At 42.6% G+C, this 26,844-nt stretch overlaps 1 protein-coding gene across 4 annotated transcripts in view; it reads left to right on the forward strand.

Moving 5' to 3' along the window:
• CACNA2D1 (calcium voltage-gated channel auxiliary subunit alpha2delta 1) overlaps positions 1-26,844 on the forward strand; it is a 653,615-nt gene that overhangs the window by 452,629 nt on the left and 174,142 nt on the right. For all 4 annotated transcript variants that reach the window (XM_090041889.1, XM_090041890.1, XM_090041891.1 and 1 more), the window contains exon 7: positions 7,246-7,377. In XM_090041889.1, coding sequence (XP_089898015.1) covers positions 7,246-7,377 — 132 coding nt within the window. The remainder of the gene's footprint in view (positions 1-7,245; positions 7,378-26,844) is intronic.

Genomic DNA, 26,844 nt, shown 5'->3' on the forward strand with positions numbered 1-26,844 from the left:
CATATCCACACAGTTACAAATACAGGCAACCCCCACTTAACGCTGTTTCACTTAGCGCTATTTTAAATTGATACCTGATTTCACTTGGCGCCCAGTGAGTTTCATTACAATGCTCACAGTTGCCATCTTGTGTCATTAGAAACACTTGTGGTTGCCATCATGGACCACAGCTTATTGTTTTATTAGTCTGCAATATTGACCACACTTGTGGACACATCATGGATCCTCAAATGCTTTCAGTTTCACTTAACACTTGTTTTGCTTAATGCTCAGTTTTTCAGGAACCAATTAAGAGCGCTAAGCAGGGGTTGCCTGTCTATGTTCAATTAGGTAACTATTTGTAAATAAGTAGGGCAAATTTAGAATTCTTTAGTATAACTCTCCAAAGTACTTTTACTCTTGTGTGTGCATACATACAATACAAAGAATGACCCATATGCATGCGAAAACTTTTTATTTAAATTTATATACATCCTTTGTACTGTAGAAATGTATATACTTATTTTCCTATACGCATATTTTAAACCAATAAGATCTCAGAGTCACTGAACAAAAATTTTGCAATAGGTGTAGGCACATTTACCCACATAGGACAAAAAGCTTATAGTGAATATTTGTGATGTATAAAACTATTCAAGGTACCTATACTAATCCTTATTTAATCTACATATTTATATCGCTCTAGCCTTACTGCCTGGTTTTCTACATCTCTCCAGGTGTCTATATGACCTCTAACTACCAAAAAATCTAGTGCTTTTATATATTTACATGTATACATATACACATATATGCATATTAGTAATAGAAATCATTCCCTTTCTCAGCGTGAAGAATAGCTTCACTACTATTTTTGTTTGTCTGAGGTAGGAGATGGGTGGAGAGGCATGACAGAGTGAGAAAAATTTGGGGCAAGCCTAAGGAATTAATTTTGCATTTATTTCTGATAGTTAATTCTATGGCAGTTCTTATTTTAGGAGAGCGGTGTCTCCTGCACTCGGGAGTCTGTCCCTTTTGACTGACAGCATCTTTGTTCTGGTGGAGCACAGCTGCTGTCTGAGGTCATGGTTGCAGCAGGAGAGGTGATCTCCTGGGTAGCAAGGATCAATCCCATAGTGTATTTTGAATATCAAAGCACAAGCCTTGAACAGGATTCTGTTTGCACTGACAGCTGACAAAGTGAGAAGACCACTGGGGTGAGGTGTTCATGGTGAACTTTATTGCCAAGCAGAAAAGATGCTGGTCTTTGTACCAGTTGGAAGTAGTGTGTTTTCACTGTTGACATCATTTGTAGCATTTGGTGCCTGAAGGTCACAACAGTTTAAAACACTGTGGCCCAGCTGGCGACTGGTTCATTCCCACATAAACAGGTTGGTATTCGGTTTAGCAGTGGGAGGTTGCATGTTTTTGGGATGTTTGACCATATTTTCCATCCATTCCTCTGATCATCCTGTATGAATAGTTGTATGTATAAAAAAACAAGACTGCAGACTAATAAAACAATAAGCTGCTCAGGCTGTACACTGTCGTAATGCCAAGAAGGCAGATGCTCTTAAAAGAGTGAAAACTTCTTTAAAGTTTGAAGAGTTCAGAGAAGTTCCCTTTTCCTACCAACATCACTGCAGACTTCCTAAAAAGAACAGATACAGTGCAGGCACCTAAATGTATAATGGACTCCCTTCTGTCATTGTAAGCTTTGCATTGGAAGAAATGCAATATCTTGCAAGGAGAGTTGGCTCTGGGATCTGTATTTCACTAAGGGTGCAAACAATCTTTTGCACATACCCGATCTATGTTTAGCATTTTATTTTAAACTGACTAAACTAAGACTGGGAGCAAACTGTGCAGCTGTTTGCCACTGCCAGGAATGGTGCAGGCAACATAAGGTAAGTAACAGGGTAGAAGGGAGGGGCTAGTGGGATCAGCAGGGTTGGGAGGTGGGTTGGGGTGGATGGGGGTTCCTGGTGAATGGGAAGGGGTGGGGGGCTAAAAAGCTTTTTACTTCGTATGTCAAATGAAGTAAAACAAGTCATGGTCATGGGAGGAGGGCAAGAATAGTACAGCCCTGTCTGGGGCAAGCAGCTGGGCTTTCCCCGCCCCAGGGCTGTGCTGGGAACATGTGCAGGCATTTACTAGATCAGGTTAACCCCTTTGTAGATTGAGTTAACTCTTTCCCAATCCAAGTTACTGCACATCCTCAGGAGGTGCACTAATTTAGATTGGGCATGTAATTGTTTGTCCAATTTAAACCTTTGGCTGCCTACACAAATGGGTATTTAGATAGAACTATCCCTGGTTAGATTGTAAATGTAATGCCTGTACGTACCCTAAGGTATAAACCTTAGAGTTTATACAGGTGTTGAATTTAGGTAGACTAAATGGTCCCTTTAGGATTACTGCACTTGGGAAGCATCTCCAGATGTACAACTGCCCTACACACTTAATAAGAATCCTTTCCATTGTTGGGTCTGTTCGGAGATGCATAGAAGGCTACTCATTCATTGTCAGCTCAGCATAAAATGTGATGGCGATAAAGGGTTTCAGTGATTGTTGGGAATGTTTAGCTCTGTATTTAATTTCCTTTAATGTGAATGAGAAAGCATATATGCTTTGAAAATATAATACAACATATTGGGTGCAAAAAAATGAGGATACATCCTGAGTAGAATTTTCAGAATGTGTGGATGCATGCCATTGTTGCAGACAGATGTGCACACATGTGTGCTCATGTGTATGCTCCAGGTCACACATACTGTTGCATATGAACAGATGCGTATGCAACTGTATGCTCCCTGAGTGCCCGTCCTAACATTTGACTAGAAATATATATCACCTTCATAATAATAATTGTATCTATATAATCTTTAAAAAGCAATGAGTTAAATTCATTGGTGGAACTTAATACCCCCCCAACCTTTCTTTTATATTATAAATGAACTGCAGAGATGGTACCTTCTGTTCTCTCCAGTGTATGCATAGTTGCTTCATTAGGGAACCGTAGCTGACATATTTTCAGGCATAGCAAATAGCTTCTAGGCTTTTCAAATTAAGTTATACATTGCCTACTATGCAGGCCAGGGCCTATACATTGAATAAATCATCAAAAGTGTATTCTTCCAGCTCTTTTTAAGGTCGCAGTAGTGCAATGTTTTATTGATTGCATTTGCAGAGGCAAATTGAATCCATGACTTGTCAAGGCCCCTGAATCCCATGTCATAAACAAGAGAGAAAAAAGAAAAGATGGATGTAATTCAGTGGAATTAGCAGGCAAGAATGAAGTTGCCTATTGTGTGTTAATTAATTTAGTTTGTTTTTCTTCCTGCCCATGGCAAGTGAGAAGTAGCAATAAAAGGAGAGGCAAGCTTCAAAGACCAGAACCTGTTTTAGAGTTCTTGGAAGTAAGGTTAATAATGAGTGGTCTAACACTTGATCTTCTGCCAACTGTCAGTCAAAATCCTGTTCCCCAAAACTGGAAATCAAAAAGCAAAATAGATCATTCTTAGATGTAATTTCTTCATAGGCCTCTCCATGACAACTAATAACACATCTGGTTTAGAAAGCTCCATTTTTTTAAAATTTAAAAATAACAAGAAAATAAATGAAAGCCTTACTTGCTGTGGTATGCACTTTGTATACAAGAAACCCACAGTAATGCACGTTTTACAAATAGATTTTACTAAGTGGCCACATACTTTTTTTTTTCCTTAGGTCATTTTTCTTATCCTGGAAAAGTTTCAAATGTGTTGCCGCTAGCATTTAACCAGAATCAGGTACTCATCAGAGGCAGTGGTTTGAAATTGCTAATTAACAGTAGAACCAAAAAAGTGGTAAATCTCAGCAGCAGCAATTTTATCACTCTTGCCTGTTGAAAGTGGGGGTACATTCATCCATAAGTGCAAAGCAGCATCAAGCTTCATGGATGAACACAAGTTTGGAAAGCACAAAGGTTAAAGCTAGTCTTCCTTCCCAGTAATGTTTCTATCGCTGGTCTTTTGATATGTGTGCTTGTGTGTGTGTTTTTTTTTGTTGTTGTTGTTGTTTTTTATAACAGGTTTCTATTGCAAACACCAAACCTCCACCAGGAATGATTGTTTTAATGACTTTATGCTCTTGAATCTGAATACGTTTTCCCCTATCACACACTGCACATTTGCTTGCAAGCACATGACAAGTTGTCGTGGTCACGGTGAGAGAGTGAATTAACAGCAGGCTGATGAAAGTTGAAACTTTCAATTGCATGAGCTATTTTGGCAATTTAAAGCTGCGGCATTCACTATATTAATTTCTGGAGCGCTGCAAGGTGTGCTATTTTAAATGTGACAGGAGAGATGGTGCACAGCACAGCTTTCTTTTCTTATAATATTGTTGACATCTTAGTGGCCTGCATTTTCTGCTTCTGTTGAACTCCACTTGTTATCGTTTGTTTCCTGCATCTGGATTTGACAGAAACATTTTTTTTTCCTGAGCTGTAGCACTTTTTTATTTTTTTTCTAAAATACAGTTTTAAAATGTGTAAACAAGGGAGAAGTACTTTTTCTTAGCAAACTGCAGCATGTCCTAAAATCCTCTTGGGCAGAAAAAGATTGATTTAAAAACAAAGGAAGGGCTTAAAGAGAACCACATACCACTTTTCTTCACTTATAGCAGAAAAAACATGGCATCTAATATGACTGTGGAAAAACCAAAAGGGAAAAACCAAGAGAGAATCATAATTCATTTTTTTTCTGATCTATTAATTTATCTAATTATATCAAAGCCCTTATCACTTTAATATCTAGGTCTTTGTGTTATTATTATTATTATTATTTTGCCTTTTCTATGCAATACCTCACTATGCCATTTGAATATTTTCTTAAATATTTGTATTGCTACACCCATTTTATGCATTGGAAAACTGAGTCAAATGGATTAGTAAATTAGTAAAGTACTCTAGGAAAGTACTATAAGTGCAGGTTTCAAGATGAACATGTTCTGAAGGCAGTCCTTATTTTGTGAAGTGCTTAAGCATGTGCTTCAGTGTTGTTGACTGCATTGGTGCCGAAATGTTTCTCTGAATTGTAGTACACGTGACTTTTCTACAGTTATTTGAAAGTTATTGGTACAGTTCCGAGTCCCAGTTCAGGTTCCTTATCGAGAGACCCTCCTATCTTCCATGTTGTTTAAAAACCCTATTTGTCCTAGTCTCTCTGCTTTACAGCAGTGTATGGGTGAGGACTTCTGTGCAAAGAATTACATTACACTGAGCTTTCTGTAAATCATGAAGGAGAACAGTGACATTAGTTTGAGGTTTTGTTTTTATTTTTATTTTTTTTGAAGCAGGATTTAATTGAATTCTGACACTGGTAAAGTCGATGGCAAAACGCCTGCTGACTGTATTGGTTTCAGGATGAACCTGTCATGGAAGTAAAGTAACATCTACCCAAATTAGAAACAATTTACAAAGAGTCTACAAAGAATGCATACTGCCTAATTGCACGAAAGATCTGACTGGTGCTAAAGGATGTAGTCAACAGTAAATATTTTAAATTCACAGTTTTTAAGAACTTAGTATGTCTAAGGGAATTGTTCCTCCTGGTCACGTAAACATATTGGTATATATTTTTAATTAAATATTTGACAAAGTGTCTGTATATCTTACAAGTTATTGCTTACTAGGAATCTGAAGAATTGGAGATTTAATTTTCTGTTTTTTCCAGAAGACTAGGTTTTGAAACAATATCACATGATTCTAAATCTGCTTTGAATAGTCAGATAAATCATTCCCCAGAATATGTTTTGTACCACATGTCTCCTTAACCCTTAAAAACAAGCTTATACAATTTAATGTTGGTCTCTTGTCTAATTAAGTAAAACAACCTGATTTTAGAAGCAGACTGTCAGATATTTATATTGTAGTTATGCACCGGACTTTTATTGTTTTATTCCCCACTGCAATAATGGATTAGAAATGAGATTTACCTACAAAGTTCTTTAGCATAATGCCACTGCTTTGTCTGAGCATGGAGCTGACTTGTTCATCTCAGCTTGCATTTTCTATGAGCTGCTGTGGAGATCCAGAAAATAGCTCATTCTTATTTAGATGCCATACTTTCAATTAGAGGGGAATTTCAATTAGAGTACCATTTACTACGGAAACTTTATATAAAGTTGTTTAGGTGTTTCTGATATCTTCACCTTTACTTTTCATTTTGCTCTTCACGATTATGAGTATGTGACCATCAGTACATATATGTCAGCCTTGGAAACGCTCCTTATAATGCCATCAGGCAAGAGAAAGGAAAGAATTAGTGACCCAACCAACAAATAAAATTTTGTTCTATTCTAATGAACTGAATGCCAGCTGTGGGCTAACATAAATGAGATATTTTTGGAAATTAATGAGATATTTACAACTGATTAAACCATGGCAAAAGGCATAGATATTTATCTGTCTCATAATTAAGCTTCATTATTTGTCCCATTGATTAGTACTGTAGCATTGTTTAGAAGTTGTTGAGTAAATTCCCTACCATCTCTTTCCCACTAAGGCACCGAGCATGCTAATATAAATATTTGCATGAGTAACACAAGCACCAGTCCAGGACAACTTTGTGAATATGAATTTCCATGTAACTGGCCACTTAGTGCCTAGCTGATCATGCTCAAGAATATGAATTTCCTTGTATCTCAAGTTCACTGTGGAACTGACCCAGCTTATGAATATTAATGTCCACACAACTGATCTTTTTGCAAGCGATCACATCCATAAACATGAAAATCTTGTTAACTTGCAGTAATGAGCACCATCTTGCATGCTGCTCCCAGCTCAGTTTTACAAGTCTAATGTTTTTTAATTCCTTGTTGTTTCCCTTTCCCATGGAATCCCTCTTAAAGCATGTATCTTTCAAGGGAGATCTCAGTTAGCTTTTTCCAGCGACTCGCATATCTTTTCTTGGTATCGCTGTATTCTTTATTACTGTGTACTATGATCAGAAAGTCATGTGGTTACATGCTGATTTCCTGTCTATAACATGGAATTGGGAATATGGCATATTTTATAGATATAAAGGAAGAAGAATACTAGCAAGCAGTGGATGATGATATAATAATCATACAAAGCATAGAGACAAATTTCCAAAAATTTCCATATGTGATCTTTAAAGTGAAGTGCTCTAACTTGCTATAAAAGCTTATTCTGTCACTCACAGTAGTTATTAATTATGGAAAGCTATAGCATTGTAATACCAAATCTTTTTTCATGTTTTGCAGCTACAATAGTGTTAAATGAACTCAATTGGACTGCTGCATTGGATGATACCTTCAAAGAGAATAGAGAAGAAGACCCAACTTTATTATGGCAAGTTTTTGGCAGTGCAACTGGCCTCGCCAGGTATTATCCAGGTAATTGCAACCTATAAATGAATGTTACAGATGTATAGTCATCACAGTTTGTTTTTATTTTTTTCAGTCCTGCACCAGTTAAAAGTAACTTTCTCAAAAGAAAAACCCAGAGCGTCTACTTCTTTTACTCATTTGTCCCATTAAAAATTAAGGTAACTCCACTCAAGTCAATAAAATTATTCTGATGTAAAAAGGATGGAAGGGGAAAAAACTGGTGTATTTGAAACCTCTGCACTGAAACTTCAGGATGACAGTGTTACTTGGAAATGTTGCATAGTAGGGGTGTGTGGAATGGGCTGTATTCAGTTGGGATGCAGCCTGAATTGGGGTCAGTGATTGGATTCATTGATTCAGATCACTGTCCCCAATTCCATTCGGCTGAACCCAAATCTGATGAGTCGATGCTGATTCAGAGAATCAGTGATCTGGCCATAGACACAGCTTTACATTTTTTCCCCACATACCTCAAGGTAGCAGGTATGGCTTGTGAAGGCTGTGATGCTGGGGCAGATGGAGCATCCCGCAGGAGCCCGGGGGTTGGGGGCCCTGCATGCTTGGTGGCAAACCCGGAAGTGGACCACAAGTACTTCCAGTCCACTTCCAGGTCCACTGCTAAGGTGCACAAGGGCCCCCCCCCCATTCCCCCCTCGTCTCAGTGATCAGCCACGGGAAGACCGTGGGTGCCCCACCAGACCCAGGAGGCACTACTTGCCGTGCCAGGGGGCACGGGGGGGGGGGGGGAGGCACCCCCTTGCATGCTTCCCGGCAGACCTGGAAGTGGTTTGGAAGTGCTTCTGGTCCACTTCCCGGTCTGCTGCCAAGCGTGCTGGGGAGTCCCCTGTGCTCCTGTGGGACACTCCATCTGTCCCACCATCTCAGCATTCACAAGCTACCTGGTACCTTGAGGTGTGTAGAAAAAACATTTAAAGCTGTATCTATATCTGAATCCTCAACTCTCTCCGAATCAATTTGGAGGGTTCCAATTCGATTTGGAGAGATTAAAGGGTCTCCTGATTTGATTTGGATTCAGAGATCCGGCCATTGAATTGGGTGGAAGCTCTGCTGAATCGAACCGGGGACCAAAGCTTCATATAGCCTATTGCTTAGCACGTTGTCTTTGAGTGACAGCAGAGAAAACTCCTAAGTAATGCTTAAACACTAGCTTTAGTGAACTTTGTATTTTACTAATCTCCAAAATACTTGAATCGGGAACTTGAATACTGGAAAAAAAATCATAACTGTGTATTGGTGTGTTTACTTCTTGCAAGCCTCAGGATCTTTAACAATTATTAGATTGCTAAAATGCATTAGTAAAAATTGAGTTATTTCAAGTTGCATTTGTTCCATCGGTCAAAGAATCCCATTACTGAATCACAGTAATTCATTTAAATAAGTGTATATTTTAATGGCTTTAGGTCAGCAGTAGACTGAATTAATATATTCCATATAGAATGCAGTAGAAAGGTTTGTTTTATGCTAGGCATATTCTCTACACCACTGCTTTTTTGTTAGTATTGTTGTCTACTCTTTTAAACATGCTTTTATGAATAACAGATTCAGGATTATTTACCTTATCTTGTGTTTCATATACTAGCGGTTGGTTAAGGAAGCATGTTGGGATGTTTCCTCTTTTGTTAATGGAAGATGGCTGGTATTTCTGAGGGCAGTGAATAATGTCTTAATACTATTGCTTTATCATTAGCAAAATTGCTTGCACTGGCAGTGAAACTGCCTCAAGCTAGTTTGCAAGAATAGATGTTTTATAGCAGTTTAATTCTGTTTGATTTGCTATGCTTCATGTTGATAAAAAGTACAGTAAGATGCTATAGGTAAATAATAATGATAAAGTCCCCCCCTCCTTTTTACAGTGTTGCTTATTACAGTATGTATATAATGTAGCAGTACTGTATCTTGTGGCTGCCATGAAAAAGTCACCTTTCACTACAAGTTACTACTTTTTTTCCCAACACACTGCATTGCTCTCCAATATAGGAAACTAACTGTAGTGGCTCTTCCTTTTGGTGGTAAATGCATTTTCATGTTTATGTATAATAGAAAATACATTTTCAGCAGTTACTTTCATTTGAGTTGAGTGTTTGAGGTATGTAAGTAGCCCTATTGCCATAGTACCCAAATGCCTCACGGTCTTTAATATGTTCATCCTCATAGTACCCCTATTTTATAGATCTGCATTTCTCCATTTTTTAAATGGAGACCAGAGGTAGATGCAGAAAAGAATTTGAGTCCATATTCCACCTAACTGCCACTATAAGCTCCCAAAATAATTCCTCAGAACTTCTCTACACAACTACTGTGCACACAGAAAGTTTGTCATGTCAGAAAAATCATAGAGCATTTGAGAAAATGTCCCTGCACGAATTTCTGACCCTATTCAAGCTATCTGCAATGTTGTCATTGACTTCAGTGGGGCTAAAGTTTCACCCCATGTTTATGAAAATCCATGATGAACATATCCAAAAAATACTGCAAAAGACAGAAAAGGGCTATTATTGAGGCCAGAAACAATCTTTTAGAAATGAGTACCTGTACAGAGGCAAAAGAGAGCAAGAGGCAGATATACAAGATCTACCAGTGCATGGTACATCAGGTTTATAGGCAACACGAGTTTCCTAGAGCTGACAGAGAAGCAGAGATTCCCCAAAGATGTTTGACAACAAAAATCCATCACTTCAGAGAGTCACTGAAATGGGACTTGCAGAGCTATTGGCAGTGATATCACTCATGCCTTAGTATTTTGTCCAGAGAGCAGTTGAGGAAACACTGATAACTGAGAGTCAACTTCCTCCCAAGACATACACCTAGCTTTGTATAGCAATAAAGCATATGCACGTGTTCCTGTTCTATTTTCCACAAACGTGCTGAACATTACTCTTTGGCATGTCTATAATTGGACAAGTACCTAACTTCCATACATACCACTAGCATTCAAAAGTACATTCTGGCATTCACCTTAAAGTTGTACATCTGGAGTTTAAATTGGTAAGTATGTGGCAATTTTGAAATGTGTTCTGTTTTTTTTCTTGTTGTTGTTTGCTTGCTTGCATTTGTGCTCATTATTCATTTCTTCACCTTTTTTTTGTAACACCTTGGCTGGGTCTGAATGAGTGTACATTTGGTTCCCCGGTGTGTACATCTTGTCTCCGGGGAATGCCCATGCCATGCACCCTCTGGTGCATGGCAGGTTAATCTGGGTGGGATAGGGGAAGCTAGGGCCAGCAACTCTGCTGGCCCCAGTAGCCTGTCCTGGGGTCCAGGAATGCTTCAGCTGTGGCATTCCTGCAGCTTGGCGCCTGGCCAGCAGGTGGAGCGTGACTTCAGTGGATCACGCTCTGGTTTTGGGCAGCAACTCATTGGTTTAACACCACGGTTCTCCTGCCCTGGTGTAGTCTTGTCAAACTTCTGGATTGGTGGTGTCCAACCTTCTGACTGTGGGTCAAATGATCAGTGTGGCTTTGGTCCACAGGCTGGATCCCACTCAGGTTAGCATGTGGGATTAGTTCACAGGTTTGAGACTATGTCCTGGATCCAGCCACATGCTGGCTTACCCCTAGGCAATCAGATGGAGTGACGCTGCACGCAGTGGCAGTGCCGCATTATCCAGTCTGCAGGGCACCCTGTGGGTCCAGAAATTTGGCAGCAGGGAGGCAGCAATTAACACTGCTCCCCCACCACCAGACTTTGGATCCAGGGTGCCCCCAAGTCAGATGACGTAACTTCATAGGTTGGATCTGGCCTGCAGACTAGGATCTAGCACCACTATTCTGTATCAGATAACATCCTATGCCTTCAAGGTTTGGGGCAAAGCATCCACGCTAGAAGACAGGCATGTGATCCAGGCTGACCTGGACAGGCTCAGCAAATGGGCGGACAAGAACCTGATGGTGTTTACCGAAAAATGCATGGTTCTCCACCTTGGGAAGAAAAACTTGCAGCATCCTTATAGGCTCGGCAGTGCTATGCTGGCTAGCACTACAGAAGAAAGAGACTTGGGGTTCATGATTGACCGCAAGATGAACATGAGCCTGCAATGCGATGCTGTGGCTACTAAAGTGACCAAAACACTGGCTTGCATCCATAGATGCTTCTCGAGCAAATCCCGGGACGTCATTCTCCCCTTGTACTCGGCCTTGGTGAGGCCGCAGCTGGAGTACTGCGTCCAGTTTTGGGCTCCACAATTCAAAAAGGTTGTGGAGAAGCTTGAGAGAGTCCAGAGGAGAGCCACATGCATGATCAGAGGTCAGGAAAACAGATCTTACGATGACAGGCTGAGAGCCATGGGGCTCTTTAGCCTGGAAAAGCCCAGGCTCAGGGGTGATGTGGTGGCCACCTATAAGTTTATCAGGGGTGACCTCAAGTACCTGGGGGAACGTTTGTTCACCAGAGCGCCCCAAGGGATGACGAGGTCGAATGGTCATAAACTCCTGCGAGACCATTTCAGGCTGGACATAAGGAAAAATTTCTCTACTGTCCGAGCCCCCAAGGTCTGGAACGGTCTGCCAGCGGAGGTGGTTCAAGCACCTACATTGAACACCTTCAAGAGCAAATTAGATGCTTATCTTGCTAGGATCCTATGACCCCAGCTGACTTCCTGCCCTTTGGGCAGGGGGCTGGACTCAATCTTCTGAGGTCCCTTCCAGCCCTAATGTCTATGAAATCTATGCCTGACTGCATCTACAGGAAAAGCTCTGTTACCTGGCATCCCCCAGGAATGGGGGAAGCTGGTTAATCAAATATGCTGGTTAATCAAATGTGCACCGTCTGGTGCACTCCCCAGCATCAGTGTGACAGGGGACAGGGAGGGGACCCCGTGCAGGCTGCTCTGCCCTGGGCCGTGGGCCGAAGAAGTGGCAAGAACTCTGCTCGTGTCAGTGGCGAAACCCAGAAGTGGTACTTCCAGTTTTGCTTTTGCCACATCCCCCCGATACCGGTTAATCAAGTTTTCCGGCTAATAAAGTGCCAGTTAACACAGCTTTTGCTGTACCTTGTGTTCAACATTGATTGAAGTCAGTATTCAGGTCACTGATTCATTGAGTAGATTTGAAAATTAACATTCCTCAACATGTCTAATCTCTGTTCAGGTGGCTGCACCCTGATAATGTTTGCAGAGTTTACTACTTCACACTTCTTTCACCATCACTGACTAATTACCTCTGAGCCCAGTCAAGACTCCTACTATTGGACTCACAGACTGGGAATCTTGCTTTCACATAAATATAATAAATCTTCAAGCAATATGTTTTATTCCATCCAGCATTCCTGTCTCTGTTGTGGAAAAAAACATTCTAATCATGACAGTATGACCACAGTATTTTATGTAAAAATGCGATGAAGTGCAAGATCATTTCTCCTAGTCAAAGAAGCGATGCAGCGGTCCAAGTGGTATATTTAATATCAAAACCGCATTGCAGGCACACACCGTGAATGGTGTAATAGGTTAATTGGGAAGACTTTTTCTTTCCTCCTTTTTTTTCGTCTTGGTTGATGAAATACTCTGTTGTAAACAGCGTCTTTAAAATTCAGGGACACTCAAACATCGATCTTTTTCCTATGAGAGAAACAGAAAATGCAAATTCTTCTATTCCACAGGAAGGTTCAAGAAGGGATCACTGTCCAACACATTCCTTATCCTAGAAAATATAGACCTAGGCTACATCTACACATTCAGATTATCCAAGACAGCTCTCCCAGGTTTGTTTGTTTGTTACTGAGACGAAAACTGACCTGTACAGAAGTTTAGACCGAGAAGCAAAGAGCCTGGACTGCCAGCGGTCTCGGAGACCTTTGCAGGCTTTTTTGTACAGCAGTGTAGGCAGGGATAGGCAGGTAGGGGTCTGTGCCATGCACAAAAGCCCTCCAGCCTTTCCCTTCCCCTGTAAGACTGACACATACTCTACCTCCCCATGTCAGAGTGGGGGAGGAGAAAAAGCAAAGCACGCTGGGATTGTGGAGGCTGGCTCTGCATCTGCTGCCTATATACCAGTTATGTCTCCTGAGAGATTCCGTTAGAAGCCACTTCACTACATGGTTCCCACATTATTTTTCTCCCCAGCTGGCTGCTTTAACTCTAGGAGAAAAATGGTGAACTTCTGTACACTCGTGGTTTCTCCAGAGCGAGCAGGGATTCTCCCTGGAGAACCAGAACAGCTGTCCAAGCCTCTAGTACATGCGTAGCCACTTGTATCATTGATTGCCTGAGTGCTAAGGGAGCTCAAGGAGGATACAGCTCCCTGTATTTGATTGTGTTGGTGCCTCCTTCTCACAATCAGGGTTCCAGACTCAGGCCTTAGGAGCTGCACCCTAGTTTTCTTCCAAAGTGCATCAGAACGTCATGTTCATGAATTCTGAGCTTTTTATAAGTGTTTTGCTGTCTTTGGTCTTCATTCCTGCCTCCAAAGTGTAAGATGGTAAGCTATAAAGAATACTTTCCACATGAAATAAGGATAAATAACTTAATTATATATACTCAGCATTAAACGTTTCAAATTATCTTCATAGTCCTTAATTGCCTCTCAGAAAAGTTAAGGATGAAGTATTGTTCCCTCAAAGATGATCAAAATGGATTTCAGATTGCCATAATACACTGTTAGTATAAATTAAAACTCATGCTACCAGACCGTGAGCTACTAAAACAGCCTCTTCTGCAAATTACGGAGCTGCCACTTAGTCTTTGCTGTGCGTGTTCACTAAGCATTATACTAGAGGTCAGGCTTCTGGAGCAGATGCTATTCTTGGAAAATTTTCAGTACTTCAGTCAGAATTCAAATGAGACCTCGGTACCAATTTCCTTTAAATACGATATTGCTTGAGAGTCTCCACTAGTAGCATATGTACAGACAATTACTCAGAGAAGAGTGGGGGTTATAAAAGATTCGTTCAGGGCTGAGAGAGCAAAGAAGGGGTCCTGATCTCCAGCAGGAGGGGTATATTCAAAGCTTCATATTTAAGGGCTAGATATTTTCAGTCATAATCTGCAACAATCAGGAAACAGAGAGTTCAACCTGCTTCAGACTTCTCCCAATGCCCCACTCTAAAGGGAAAATAATAATGAAGGCTACTTGCAGACATTTTAAAAATAAAACCCCAAAAATGGACTTTACCAGAAGCAGGATTGCATTCTTTCAGTCTGGCTCCATGGCATCTGTATAGAGCAGGTGCTTCAATGGGACTTTGTGCTGCTTTTATCTAGAGCTGATTCAATCAGCTATTAAATTAAAGCACCAAAAAGGCCCCACTAAAGCACTCGATCTATACAGATGTTGGGCAAGCTGGATGCAACTAACACATTGCCTCCACTGGGCATGCGCTGGGCTCGGCACAGGAATGTGGCAGGTTTAAAATAAAATGTCATTTGTTTGGGGGTTTTTTAACATTGAAAGCAGCTGAAATGAGTACCAGTGTATTGGCTGGTACATTGATTGAGGACATAAACAAGATCCCAGCCTCTTTCCTGTTCTTGCTCTTCCACCCTTCACCCAACTATGAAGAAAATGCGGGGGGTGGGAATCACTGCAGAAGGTGCTCTCTGCAGTGTGCTGGGACTTGATCTAATGAAGCCAGACTCCTCTACAATCTCTACTGATGCCTTATGATTGAAATGGTTGCTGTAAGCCATGGTTGACATTTCACCAGTGACTAAAGACATGTCTAATTGTAACACACTAGAAATGTAGAAAGTTGCTATGTTAAGATAAAATATATCAAACTCCAAAGATTGTCATGTAATTTGTTAAATATTTTTTCTAAAGTGACTCTCCTAAATTTTGTGACATGGGTGAATAATTATAACAGTAGCTGAAATATGTGAAGTTAACAATGTTGACTATCAAAAGTTCCAGGCCATTAAAATCAGATGGCCAAAAACATTTTAAGTGACATTTTTCTTTGGCAATTTTCTGTTTCTCAGCCTTGTGGTTACAAATCTGTCCTTATCAAGGCCATTCTTGCTCACAGACTTGGCCTCGTAAGCCTAATATACACAATATCCCTTGGCAATAGTGTAGTATTAAATAGAAGACTCTTATAGCTATGGACACTTTCCAATTTGTCCACATCCTTTCTGTAGTGGGGGGCCCAAAACTGGACACAGTACTCCAGATGTGGCCTCATCAGTTCTGAATAGAGGGGAATAATCACTTCTCTCCACCTGCTGGCAAAACTCTTACTAATGCAGCCCAGTATGCCATTATCCTTCTTTGCAACAAGGGTGCACTGCTGGCTCAGATTCAGCTTACTGTCCACTGTAACCCCCAAGTCCTTTTCTGCAGAGCTGCTGGTTAGTTAGTTGGTCCCCAGTCTACTTCCCTGCAACTTGGTGTCATCTGTAAACTTGCTGAGGGTGCACTCTGTGCCATCTTCCAGGTTATTGATGAAGATATTGAACAAAATTGGCTCCAAGACTGACCCTCTGGGGCACTCCACTGGATGTTGACTGCCAACTAGACATTGAGTCATTGATTACTACTCTCTGAGTCTGATGACCAAGCTAGTTCTCTGTCCAACTTACACTCCATTCATTTAACCCATATTTCCTTAGCTTGCTTGCAGGAATGTTGTGGGTGACCATAACAAAAGTCTTGCTAAAGTCAAGATACATCACATCTGCTGCTCTCCCTGCATCCACAGAGCTAGTCATGTCATCATAGAAGGCAATCAGGTTGGTCAGGCATGACATGAAAGGAGATAAAGATTTACAAAACTACCAGGGTGAAAGTGGTGGTGGTGGCTTACTTCTGTCCAGTAACCCAGTGTGTATAATGATGGCGGGAACTTTGAAATAGGAATGAAAATGCAGTATTGACTGATGGACCCTGAAAACTCCCAACACCCAAAAAACTGTCAGAGCCAGAGCTCTAATGTCTTAAAAGCTCCCTAATGGAGTGCCAGTATTGGGAAATCGAGAGTCCTGGAAGCCAGTTGGCCCAGGATTCTGGAAGCCCAAGGGTGTCCAGCCTGGTGAAGCCTTGCCATATGGATTGCCCCAAAGCCAGGGACATTGGAAGCCCATTCAAGTACTTTCAGGCTCCAAGTCCTGACTCTGTGGCAATAGCCTAAGAGATTCTGTGTAAACTTGGCATTATTGCTAGTTTCATTGCTAAATAATAGATGCTATTTAAGCAGTTCATATGATATCCCATAGTATTTTCAAAATGCATATTGGTCTGGAATTTCTGCCTCATGTGAAATTAAAAAAGAAATTAACTCTAGTTTGGTCCAAACCTAAATTAAAAGATTTTTTTTCAGTTTTCAAATTCTGTATTTCTTCTGGTACTAGTTTCAGTCCTGCAATTGGCTTTGTGTAGGCTGAGCCATGCACTTGCTTATTCTTTACTTATTTCAGTGGGGTCTGGGCAGGCAGAAAGATGCACATACGCAAACCTAATTCCAAACATATGGTTTCAGACTGAATTTGTAGTGAATAGGAGAGCCAGGGATAAGTTTGTTGCACTGAAATAAATTAATTCCATTAAGTTAATTTGATACAATTATGACAGATACTCACCAATTTGCATTTTGTGAGACATCTATCCCACTATCTAATTTTACTTCTAGGCTGGAAAAAGCAACTGCCCAAAAGAACAATTAACTACTGAATTCTTGGCAGGCTACACAGAACTGTAGGTGTGATTCAGCCGTTTTCCCTTCTAATCTTGAAATCCTTCTTAATTATAGATGCAATTGGGATTATAATTGTAAATCAATGGTTCATTATAATCCTATTATTGGAAGCACATTATTGCCTCTGTAGTAATTACTAATTAAACAGACTTAAGAACTACTTTGTCTTTGTATTGCCTTTGCTGAATGCCTTATTAATCATTGCCTCACCTCTCTTTTTGTTTATGTTGTTACTCTAATGATAAGATTTGTAATAGCGACATCCTTCTGTTTTGGACTACAGTCAAACTAACCAGCGGGAGGGATTTCTCTGCACCTAAATATGATATGGAAGTGTTTGTGTTCATGGTACAAGATGATGTTATTTAAAAAGATTGGCTGCACAGTCTGGCTGAGAAAAGACTAGATTAAAAGCACACTCAGTTCTGATGAATGATTAGCCATGCATCACAATATAGACAACAAAACTGAATGAATTCCCTCAGGATATATTAAATGTAGTTTACCAGAGTGTGATGCTACAAAAAGCCTGGAATGATATTCTTGAGGGTCCGAAGAGTTTCAAGTGTCAGTGAATTGCTTTCATTACATAAATATATCAAGTTTATAATGGATGAAATCACACTCTGTATCATTCCCCGCTCTCACTTTTTGCAGCCTATTCAGTACTCACAAAGTCCACAAGATGGTGGTACGTCTTAGCTAGACATGTTCAGAAATATGTGGGTGGCTTGACCCAAACAACTTCTACAATTCCCTCCAGCCATGGAAAACATACATAAGTTTAAGATGAGACCTAATAAGGGACTTGATTTCCTGCTACCCTGAGTTGGTGGGAAAAAGCCACTTTGCCACACTGGACCTAAGGGCTAAGGACAGACAGTCAAAAAGCCCAAGGCTGAATCAATTCAGTCTTTTCAGGTTAATCTAAAATGCAGAGATTTAACTGACTAACAAGTGAACAGACATTTCATTTTTGCAACCATATGCCTGAAGTGACTCAGGCCAGAGTGGGCAATAGAGCATGGCTCTCTGGCATGAAGCCAGCATGGGCTGTGTTTTCCTTTCCTTTTCCTGCTGCCCCTGAGGTCTCTGGAATTTGCAGTCCAGAATTGCAGCATCAGGACTCTTCAGGGCTGCTCATCACTTCCTCTTCCTGCTTCCAGGTGTCTCTGGGATTTGTAGTCCAGAGTTATAGCCAGCAGTAACTTTAGCAGGGCAGCTCCGTACTTGGGGGAAGGGAGGGTTAACTCTCCCCTCCCTGGCCCCAGATCCCAGCTGGGGTTTGCTGGGGGCGGGGCAGGCAGTCCTTACCCTCCCTCTGCCCCCCAACCCTTCTCTGCTGGAGCAGACAGCCCAGCCCAGCCCAAGGCTGGAAAGTATGCTGGGATTCATAGATTGTAAGGCTGAAAGGGACCTTGAAAGATCATTGGGTCCAGCCCCCTGCACCAAGTAGGAAAGATAACTGGGGATCAAGTGACCCCAGCAAGCTGACCATCCAGTCTCTGCTTGAAGATTTCCAGGGTAAGTGCACCACCTCTGGAGGGACTTTATTCCACAGTTTGGACACCCTGACTGTGAAAAAGTTTTTCCTAATGTTGAGCCTGAATCGGTCTTCCAGGAGCTTGTGGCAATTTCTCCTGGTTTTCCCACTCAGGTGCCCTGGTGAACAGTTGCTCACCGAGCCCTTGATGTAGTCCCCTAGTGCAGTGGTAAGTCGCTACCAGGTCTCCTCTCAGGCTTCTTTTTTTCATGCTGAAGAATCCCAGATCTGTCAGCCTTTCCTCGTATGGCTTGCCACATAAGACTCTGATCATACGGGCTCTTCTTTGGACTCTCTCAAGCTTGTCCACATCCTTGTTAAAGTGCGATGCCCAGAACTAGATGCAGTACTCCAGCTGCGGTCCCACCAGTGCTGAGCAGAGTGGAAGTATCGCCTCCTTGGTTTCGCCGGAGATGCATTGATTCACACGTGCCAGAGTATCATTTGCCGTACTGGCTACAGCATTGCACTGCTGGCTCATATTCTTACTGTGGTCTGTTATTACCCCCAGGTCCCTTTCATTTGTGGTGCTAGTCAGTTTGGTGCTGCCAAGCCTGTAGGTGTGTTGGGGGTTGCTCATCCCAAGGTGGAGCCCTTTACATTTCTCGACTTTGAACTTCATCGGATTCCGATCCGCCCAACTTGCTAGCCTGTGTAGGTCCACCTGTATCTGTAGCCTATCTTCAAGTGTGACCAATGCTTTCCCTTAACTGGGGGACTGTAATTTAACTTGAACCAGGAAGGGGTCTGGGACAGAAGTTTTATAAACTGCTTTGACCCAAATGAGTTAAGTTTGATACTACATTTAACCAGGTTATCTTAAACCAGTTTTGGCCATTTTGAAAGTGGTTTATGTGCACTGAACTTCTGTTCTGTTACAGGTTTAAACTAGTTTCTGATGACTTAAACCAGTTTGTGTGTAGCTTCTGTCCTTAGCCAAGCCCTCCCGTCCCCCGCCCCCAGTTGCCAGAGTTCTGGCCCTTATTAGCTCTGGTCATGGTGGAAGTGGCACAGCCTAAGCTATACTGGAGTCCAAGCCCTTCCAATATAGTTAGCTGGTGGAGGGGATGCAGCAACAGCTCCCCCAGAGAAAGCCCCTCCCTCCCTACACCCCCCCCCCCCTTAAGTTGGCTCAAGACCCACCAATGAGCCACGGTAGATTTAATCTTCAAATTGAGGGATTGGCACTGCCGCCACTGACTGGCAACATGCAATTGTCTAATCTGTGGTGTATGATAAAGAGAGAAATGTCATTAACCCATTGTGACCATTGTTGTTTGCCTTTCCTATCTCATAGTAATATTTACATATGTCCTTGATATTGCTATTGGGCGTAGTCTGAATGAATAACAAGAGCTGGCTCTTAAGCAGGATAATGCATTTTACAAAGGAGGAATTGGTATCATCACCTCCACTTCTTCAGATGGAAAATCTGTGACAAAAGATGAAGTGACTTGTCTACTGTGGAGCCAAGAATAGAAGCAAAGTCTTCCAAATCTCATTGCACTGCTTTAGCTGGTTGGTCCAACTCATGGTAGTGAAGTTCCTAGGTATTTAGATGTAAGTGTGTTCTTTAGTTTCTTTAGGATCTTTGCAGTCTTAGATTGGGGTTTTGGTGATCTGAGTTCTTTTCCCCTATTACCCTTGGTTCATCATGACAGCACACATTTTTCGATTTTCTTTACCTCAGTTTACACACTTGATAAATGGACATAGCACGTTATGAAATGTTTTACAAAAAAAGTCCCAGTGGTGGTGGTACTTTGGGATAATGAATTATCTTTATACATTATTAGAACCTCTGTGGATGCTAGTGAATACATAGCCTAGGTTAAAGAAAGTACATAATCAAGTTGAATATCTGGAAGAATATATTTTTTTAAGGTTTTTGAAATTCTGCTTTAAGATGGTAAGGATAAGAATCAGCATTATTAGTTTTTCCTCATAATCTAAAAAAAAAATCTTTTAAAAATCTCTCCAGATTCTACTTAAGTCTGTCTCAACCAGCTACTAAAGCTTTTCCTGTTTAGGCAAATTAATAATGGAACAATTTTCAAAAATCAATTTCTAATAAAATAGAATGGTATCTCTCTAAGTGAAGGACTTGCTGTGCACATCTGCTCTTTTGTTAACCATTAACACCAAGTAATAGTTTTGCCATGATATTGAACTCTCTAAAGAAAGTTATTACTGTAGCAGGTAATAGGAGGCTAGAAACCCTAAAAATCCATTTAAAGTGAATCAGAACCCTTGCAGAGATGAAGTTAGAGAGAGAACTATGTGCACTTTCTCATACATCTTTTTATAACGTGTTTTCTCCATTACAATTGAAAATTTAAGTGTGCCTGTAAAGTGTGTAAAATGAACTTTGTAAGCATTTCAGCTTGTAACGTATCCATTCAATTAGTGTGTTAGGCAGAGTGGTTCCCTTGCAAAGAGAATTAGTCTCTCTTTGATCATTATTCACTTTATAATTGTTTAACATCTGGAGAGAAAGGCCAGGGACTAGAGTGTTTATTGCTTGTACCATGTTCAGGATACAGAAGCTCAATCAATGCACTTAATTGGGTCTCATATTTCCACAGTTGTCACATTGAATGTCTACCATTATGCAAGCCAGACATGTGAGAGCATTTGAGTTTTGGTGACTAGATCCACACCACGGCTAGCCCTCATACATCACATGAAAAGCAATATGAGCTCAATGCATCCATCACTCAAAGAGAAACCTCTACAATTAACATTTTACAAATTAAAAAAAACGATGCCAGGGTCTTTATTAGTGACAGTTAGGATGTGATGTCCTGTTGGTTCAGTACTTCGTGTTTTCAAAATCTTGAAGTATTTTAGCCCCTTCACAAGGATGAAATTCACTTTACCTATATAGAAGCAGAAGATTAGGTTCCATATACATTCACAGGGATTTGGAAAGGCAGCCCACAAGATAAGACAGGGCAGTCTAGTACAATCTCCTCATTTCCTCCTCAAGGTGTTGAGGCTACCTGAGCCATGGAATCAGTACCTCATTTAATGCAAACCCATTGCCTCTCATTTTTCACATGCATGCACAGAGATTTTGCTATCACATGTGTAAGTGAGCCGTTTTGTTTAGAGTAACCAGTATTAACCTAACTTGCACTATTATCATAGGGTCTTTTCTGAGTAATCCATCGCATAGCACATAGCGAAACTACTCTTTAGTTCATGATGATTAATATGATGTCAGTGGCTAATATAGTTAGAGCCATTCATGATTCAGTTATGGATGAAGTCCGTGACTGTGCACACAGTACTGAAATGTACCTGATTCTGCAGAGCCACCTTTGTCCCAGCTGACTCCGATTGGACCTCCATTTCAGTGTAGTAAGCTAAGGAGTTGGCTGTTGAATAACATTTCTCCTCCAATGTGGGTAGTTCCACACTTTAAACTTGGATTTACTTGAATGCATGTAATATGAGAAACCTAATCTAAGCTAAAATAGTGACAGTGATTTGAGGTGTGACTCACAACCTAATGTTGTCTAACCTGAGCAAAATTTTAAAGATCATTTGGCAAAGCTTCTTAATAAGCTTGAATCAGAATAGATACTATGCCATCAAGGTTTGAATGGATGAATTCTAAAATACACAGTGTAAAATTATAAAAATGAACTTGGCTCTGAGAGAAAATGGGAAAGAGAAAAAGCCAAAAGAGTACATCATACCTAACAGCATAGAGTATGGCAAAACCCTTCTAAGAAAGATAATAATGAAGATGATGATACCTTTGATATACATTTTTAAAAATGGATACATATACATCTGAATTCAATTGTTAAGCCTCTCTATTTTTCCCATTACCTTTATATAAAAGTGTGTAGTGTAAATTTGAGTAATCAGAGAAAAGGAGAGGTTCCATATGCCTGGAATGACCACATGCATAGCAATCAGCAAAGCAGCATGAACTGATCGTGTCTGAAACTTATCCAGGCCGATATCACCAAAGTACAAATAGTAGAAATAAAAGGGTTATACCAAATCAAAATGAAATACTTAGAAAATATAAAGACAAACTGTATGCCAATAAAGACATCCATGAAACATGAACATGGTAAAAAAAACAAAACAAAAATACTGTGCAAAGGAGAACTCTGCACTATCAATAGAGTTCAATTTTAGTAGGATACTACTATGAAACATTAGGAAAGATGTCTCTAATGCAATGGTGCCAACCTTTGTCCCCAGCAGGCTGAATTGGCAGTGTCCAGTCTGTCTGCGGGCTGGATCCAGCTTGTGTTCCCAATCTGGTACCCAGGCAGCCATGGTGGGCAGCATCTGGCCCTGTGGAGGGGCGTGGGGGGAAGGCCAATGCAATGTGACTCTACGGGGGAAAGAGGGTAGGCCAAATGGAAGGGAAGGAGGTATAGTCCAGCACTGTTGGGGAAGGGAGCTTAGCTTGACTCCAACCTGCTGTACAGGTATTGGGGTTTGAGGACTTGGCAGGCAGCATAGATGTATTAATGGCTATCATTCCCCTGCCACATAGTTTCTGAACCCACGGGGAGCATCATGGGCCATATGCAATAACTTGATGGGCTGTATTTGGCCCATGGGCTGAAGGTTGAGCACCCTACTCTAATGCATGACATATTTTACATTTGCTTTTCTCTTTGGGGCTTGGAAGTATAAAGTGGCTTCAATCCTCATGCAGGTCTGTCTGTTGCCATTGAATATTGTGCACACAGATCAAGGAGTGCACATGCCTCTGAGGTGAACATCCCTTCTCATGAAGGTGTATGGCTTCTCAATCTATAATTACTTATCTCAGCATAGACAGCATCTAACATCTTTAAATACTGACAAAATTAAATGTGGATAAATCAAAAATAGATCAAGAAAGTTCAGCTGTCCTAAACACATTCATCATTTAACTACTACATTTCTTCTACTTCACAAATAACAGTTTTAATAACAACCATAGCATATTAGGATATAACCAATGGATTCATCATTAACTTATGTTTGCTTGGTAACCAGCGTTGCCAGTATGTTCTTGGTGTGAATAAGAGGCTATCTGAAATAAATGGTGCACTCCATACCTAATCATGAAACCATTTCTTCCAATTTGCGTGAGATACTTAGCGGTATTGAAATCCTTATCAAAATCAATGGAAGTACTCTTGGTGATACTAGGCACTCTGCTCTTTAATTTGAGTTTACATAATCTAGCCCACAAGTAAGATCTGAGAACTTTCCCCGTCTTTTCAATTATAATGTAAATCTCAGTGAACGTTGCTTATATGTAGACTTCCAGCATGGTTTGTCTAAGTCAACAAGAAAATAATAGTGGTAGTTCCAGGAAAAGAAAGGGAGAAGGAGGGTATGGTCAGATGTAACAGTTGAAGCACTATAAATGCAGCTGCACTTTGAAGCATTTGAAAAATGAAGTGCTTTACTGTGGACAGAGAAGCAGTCCTGCAATGTGCTACCCTCACACCGCTCCAGCTTAAGTACCTCAAAATCCCTTTGGCTGCATGCAGTGGTATGTTCTGAGCCCAGGCCATGACAAGAGGGTTCTGGGTCCTGTGGCTCCATTCCCCCATACTGTGCTCTCCTTCCGAACCAGGAGTTCCCAAAACCATGATACAGGAGGTCTTGTGTTGGAATGAGGAGATCACTCTTCTTCCTCCCCCCTCTCCCCCCCACCACAACCAGGGCTAGGGAAAGAAGTTACTCATAAACTGGTTTAAGTGATCGGAAAGTGGTTTACACCTGTAAGTGAACACAAGTTCAACTCATATAAACAGTTTTGGCTATTTTGAAACTGATTTAAGATAAACCTGGTTGAATGTATCAGACTTAACTGATTTGGGTCAAACCAGTTTATGCAACTTCTGTCCCAGACCCCTTCTTGGTTTAAGTTAAACCAGAGCCTCCCAGCATGCTCTGCAGCCCTGGGCTGGCCTGTGCTGTACTGTCTTCTCCAGACAGCAGAGTTGGCCCTGCCCTTCTGCTCTCTACCCAGAGCAGGGTCAGGGCATGGCCAGACAGTGCCTGGCATGGCCCCATGAGGCACTTACTCCCCACCTCCCTTCCCTCTCCCACTGGGTAACCACAGCCAGGGTCTGCCTGGCCAGGATGTAGCAGCGCCTCTTTCCCCCCCACCTCACCCCCTCCATAGCCTGAAGCAAACAGGGCGTGGGAGGGGGATTTAATCTCCTCTCTCTCCCCTGTCCTACCAGCAGCCTTGGTCCACTTTACCAGGGTGAAGCAGCCCCTGTGAGCCATTTCTCCCCTCCCCTCTCCAGTAGCAGGGGAGGGAGGGTGGCCAGCTGGCATAGCTCTGCCATCCACATGCCTTGCCAGTGGCTGGGACTGTGGGGCTGAGCTGACCTGCAGGTGCTGCTGAGTGGATGTGGAGTGGCCAGCCTGGGCCAGTACATTGGGGCCGGGCCCTTCCCAGCAGCCTGGGGCTGCCGGGGCTGTTCAGGCAGATTGCTCCCAGCTCCCTGCACCCAGGCCAGGCGGGGCTGTCATGGAGCCTCAGCTGGGAAGGGCCCTTCCCAGGGGCTGTGGCTCTGTGACAGCCCAACCCAGTGGTGGGAGCTGGCAGGGTAATGGGCTGCCTAGGCAGCTCAGAGGTGCTGATGGGCCCTGGGGCCCGGTGAGCTGTTCTGCCCCCCTCACTTCCAGCTGCTGCTGCTGTAGCCACTGCTGTTGCCACCCCTGACCCCTACCTCTGCCCCACCACACTGCTCTGGGTGGGCAGATGGGAAGCTTCAGCCTGGCATCTTCTGCTCAAGGCATGGAGCTCTGTCTCCAGCTCTGGCTCCCTTCCACCCACTGCACCCATCCACAGGAGCAGCTGGAGGGGATTGAAGGCAGCTAGAACTAGAGCCAGAGCTCCATGCCCTGGGCAGAAGCCACTGGACTGACGCTTCCCATCCTTCCATCCAGAGTGGTGTGGCATGGTGCAGAAAGGGCAGGGGTAGAGGCAACGGCACTGGTCGTGGCAGCTGGAGGTGAGGGGGGCAGAACAGCCTGCCTGGCCCTGGCCAGCCTGCAGCTTGTGAAGCAGCCAGAGCCACCCCATAGGGCATGGGGGTGCGGCAGTGGCTGCGATGGATGGCTGCTGGGCTCGGGGCCTGCCAGTGCCTCCTAGGCTGGGCTGTCACAGAGCTGCAGCCTCTGGAAAGGGCCTCCATGACAGCCCTGCCCGACTTGGGCGAGGGGAGCTGGGAGTAATCTGGCTGCACAGCCCTCGTGCAGCCCCCATAGCCCCAGCCCAAGCGGCAGCATGCTGGGAAGGGCCCAGCCCCTGTGACCCAACCCGTTTGGCCCCTCCACATCTGCTCAGCAGTACCCACGGGGCAGCTCAGCTCAACCCAGCTCTGCACCCCCAGCCCTAGGCAGATAGCAGGTCCATGCCAGCTGGCTCTGGCCAGGCCCCCCACTGCCTGAGCAGGAGCAGGGGGAAAAGTGTCTGCTGCCAAAGGGAGGGGAGGGCTGCTGTAGCACCCCTGAATTCTGGCCTGAGCCACTGCAGGCATGTGCCTGCATTTCTGAAATCAAAAGTGAATATCTATTCACTTGCAAATTGGTTCAATCTTTGCAGGGTAGAATAACCTGCAAAGATTGAATCAGTTCAGGCTCTGGCTTTTTGAATATCTGTCCCTAGCCTGGGAGCACAGACACAAAGAGGTGTGGAGACTGGGTGCTGGAGAGTAGGAAGCGCTGCGTTCGCCTCCATGGCTGGGGAGAGGGAGAAGAATGCAGTAGGACTTTAGAGGACTCAGCAAGAGTCTGTCATGCTCCACAGAGTGCACAGACATAGAAAGAGCTTGGAAGAACTTAGTGTTTCCTCAGCGACTATTTTTGAAATATTTCAAAGGGTAAGTGCATCTGTCCACTCACCCTTTGAAGCATTTCAAAGGACTTATGTTTCAGTGTTACATGTGTCCACAGAGGCATAGCAAACTTCAGTGCCCTAGTCAGAACAGGAGGGTGGGGGCAAAGAGGCTTACCTTCCCTGGTGCTCTTTGCACTCAGCGGCAGCTCCTGTGGCTATAATAGCATGTACCTATGTTGTTGCATCTGAGGAACAGTCTCAGCAGGGGCACCAGAATGTCCTTGCCCCCCGCCACCCCGGAGTCTTTGCTGTGGTGTAGCCCAGCACTGCCGAGCCATAGAAGCCAGGCAGCCCTGCATCCCAAAGTGTATGTGGGGGAGGGCTTGAACTAAACAGTGCCCTTCCCTGGGATTTTTGTTACATTTCCTAGAGGGGTGTGGGAAAATGAGCAAGGCACCAG

Source organism: Crocodylus siamensis, chromosome 4 (assembly GCF_052110815.1).
Source record: "Crocodylus siamensis isolate JL-2025a chromosome 4, ASM5211081v1, whole genome shotgun sequence".
In the NCBI taxonomy this organism is placed as follows: Eukaryota; Metazoa; Chordata; order Crocodylia; family Crocodylidae; genus Crocodylus; species Crocodylus siamensis.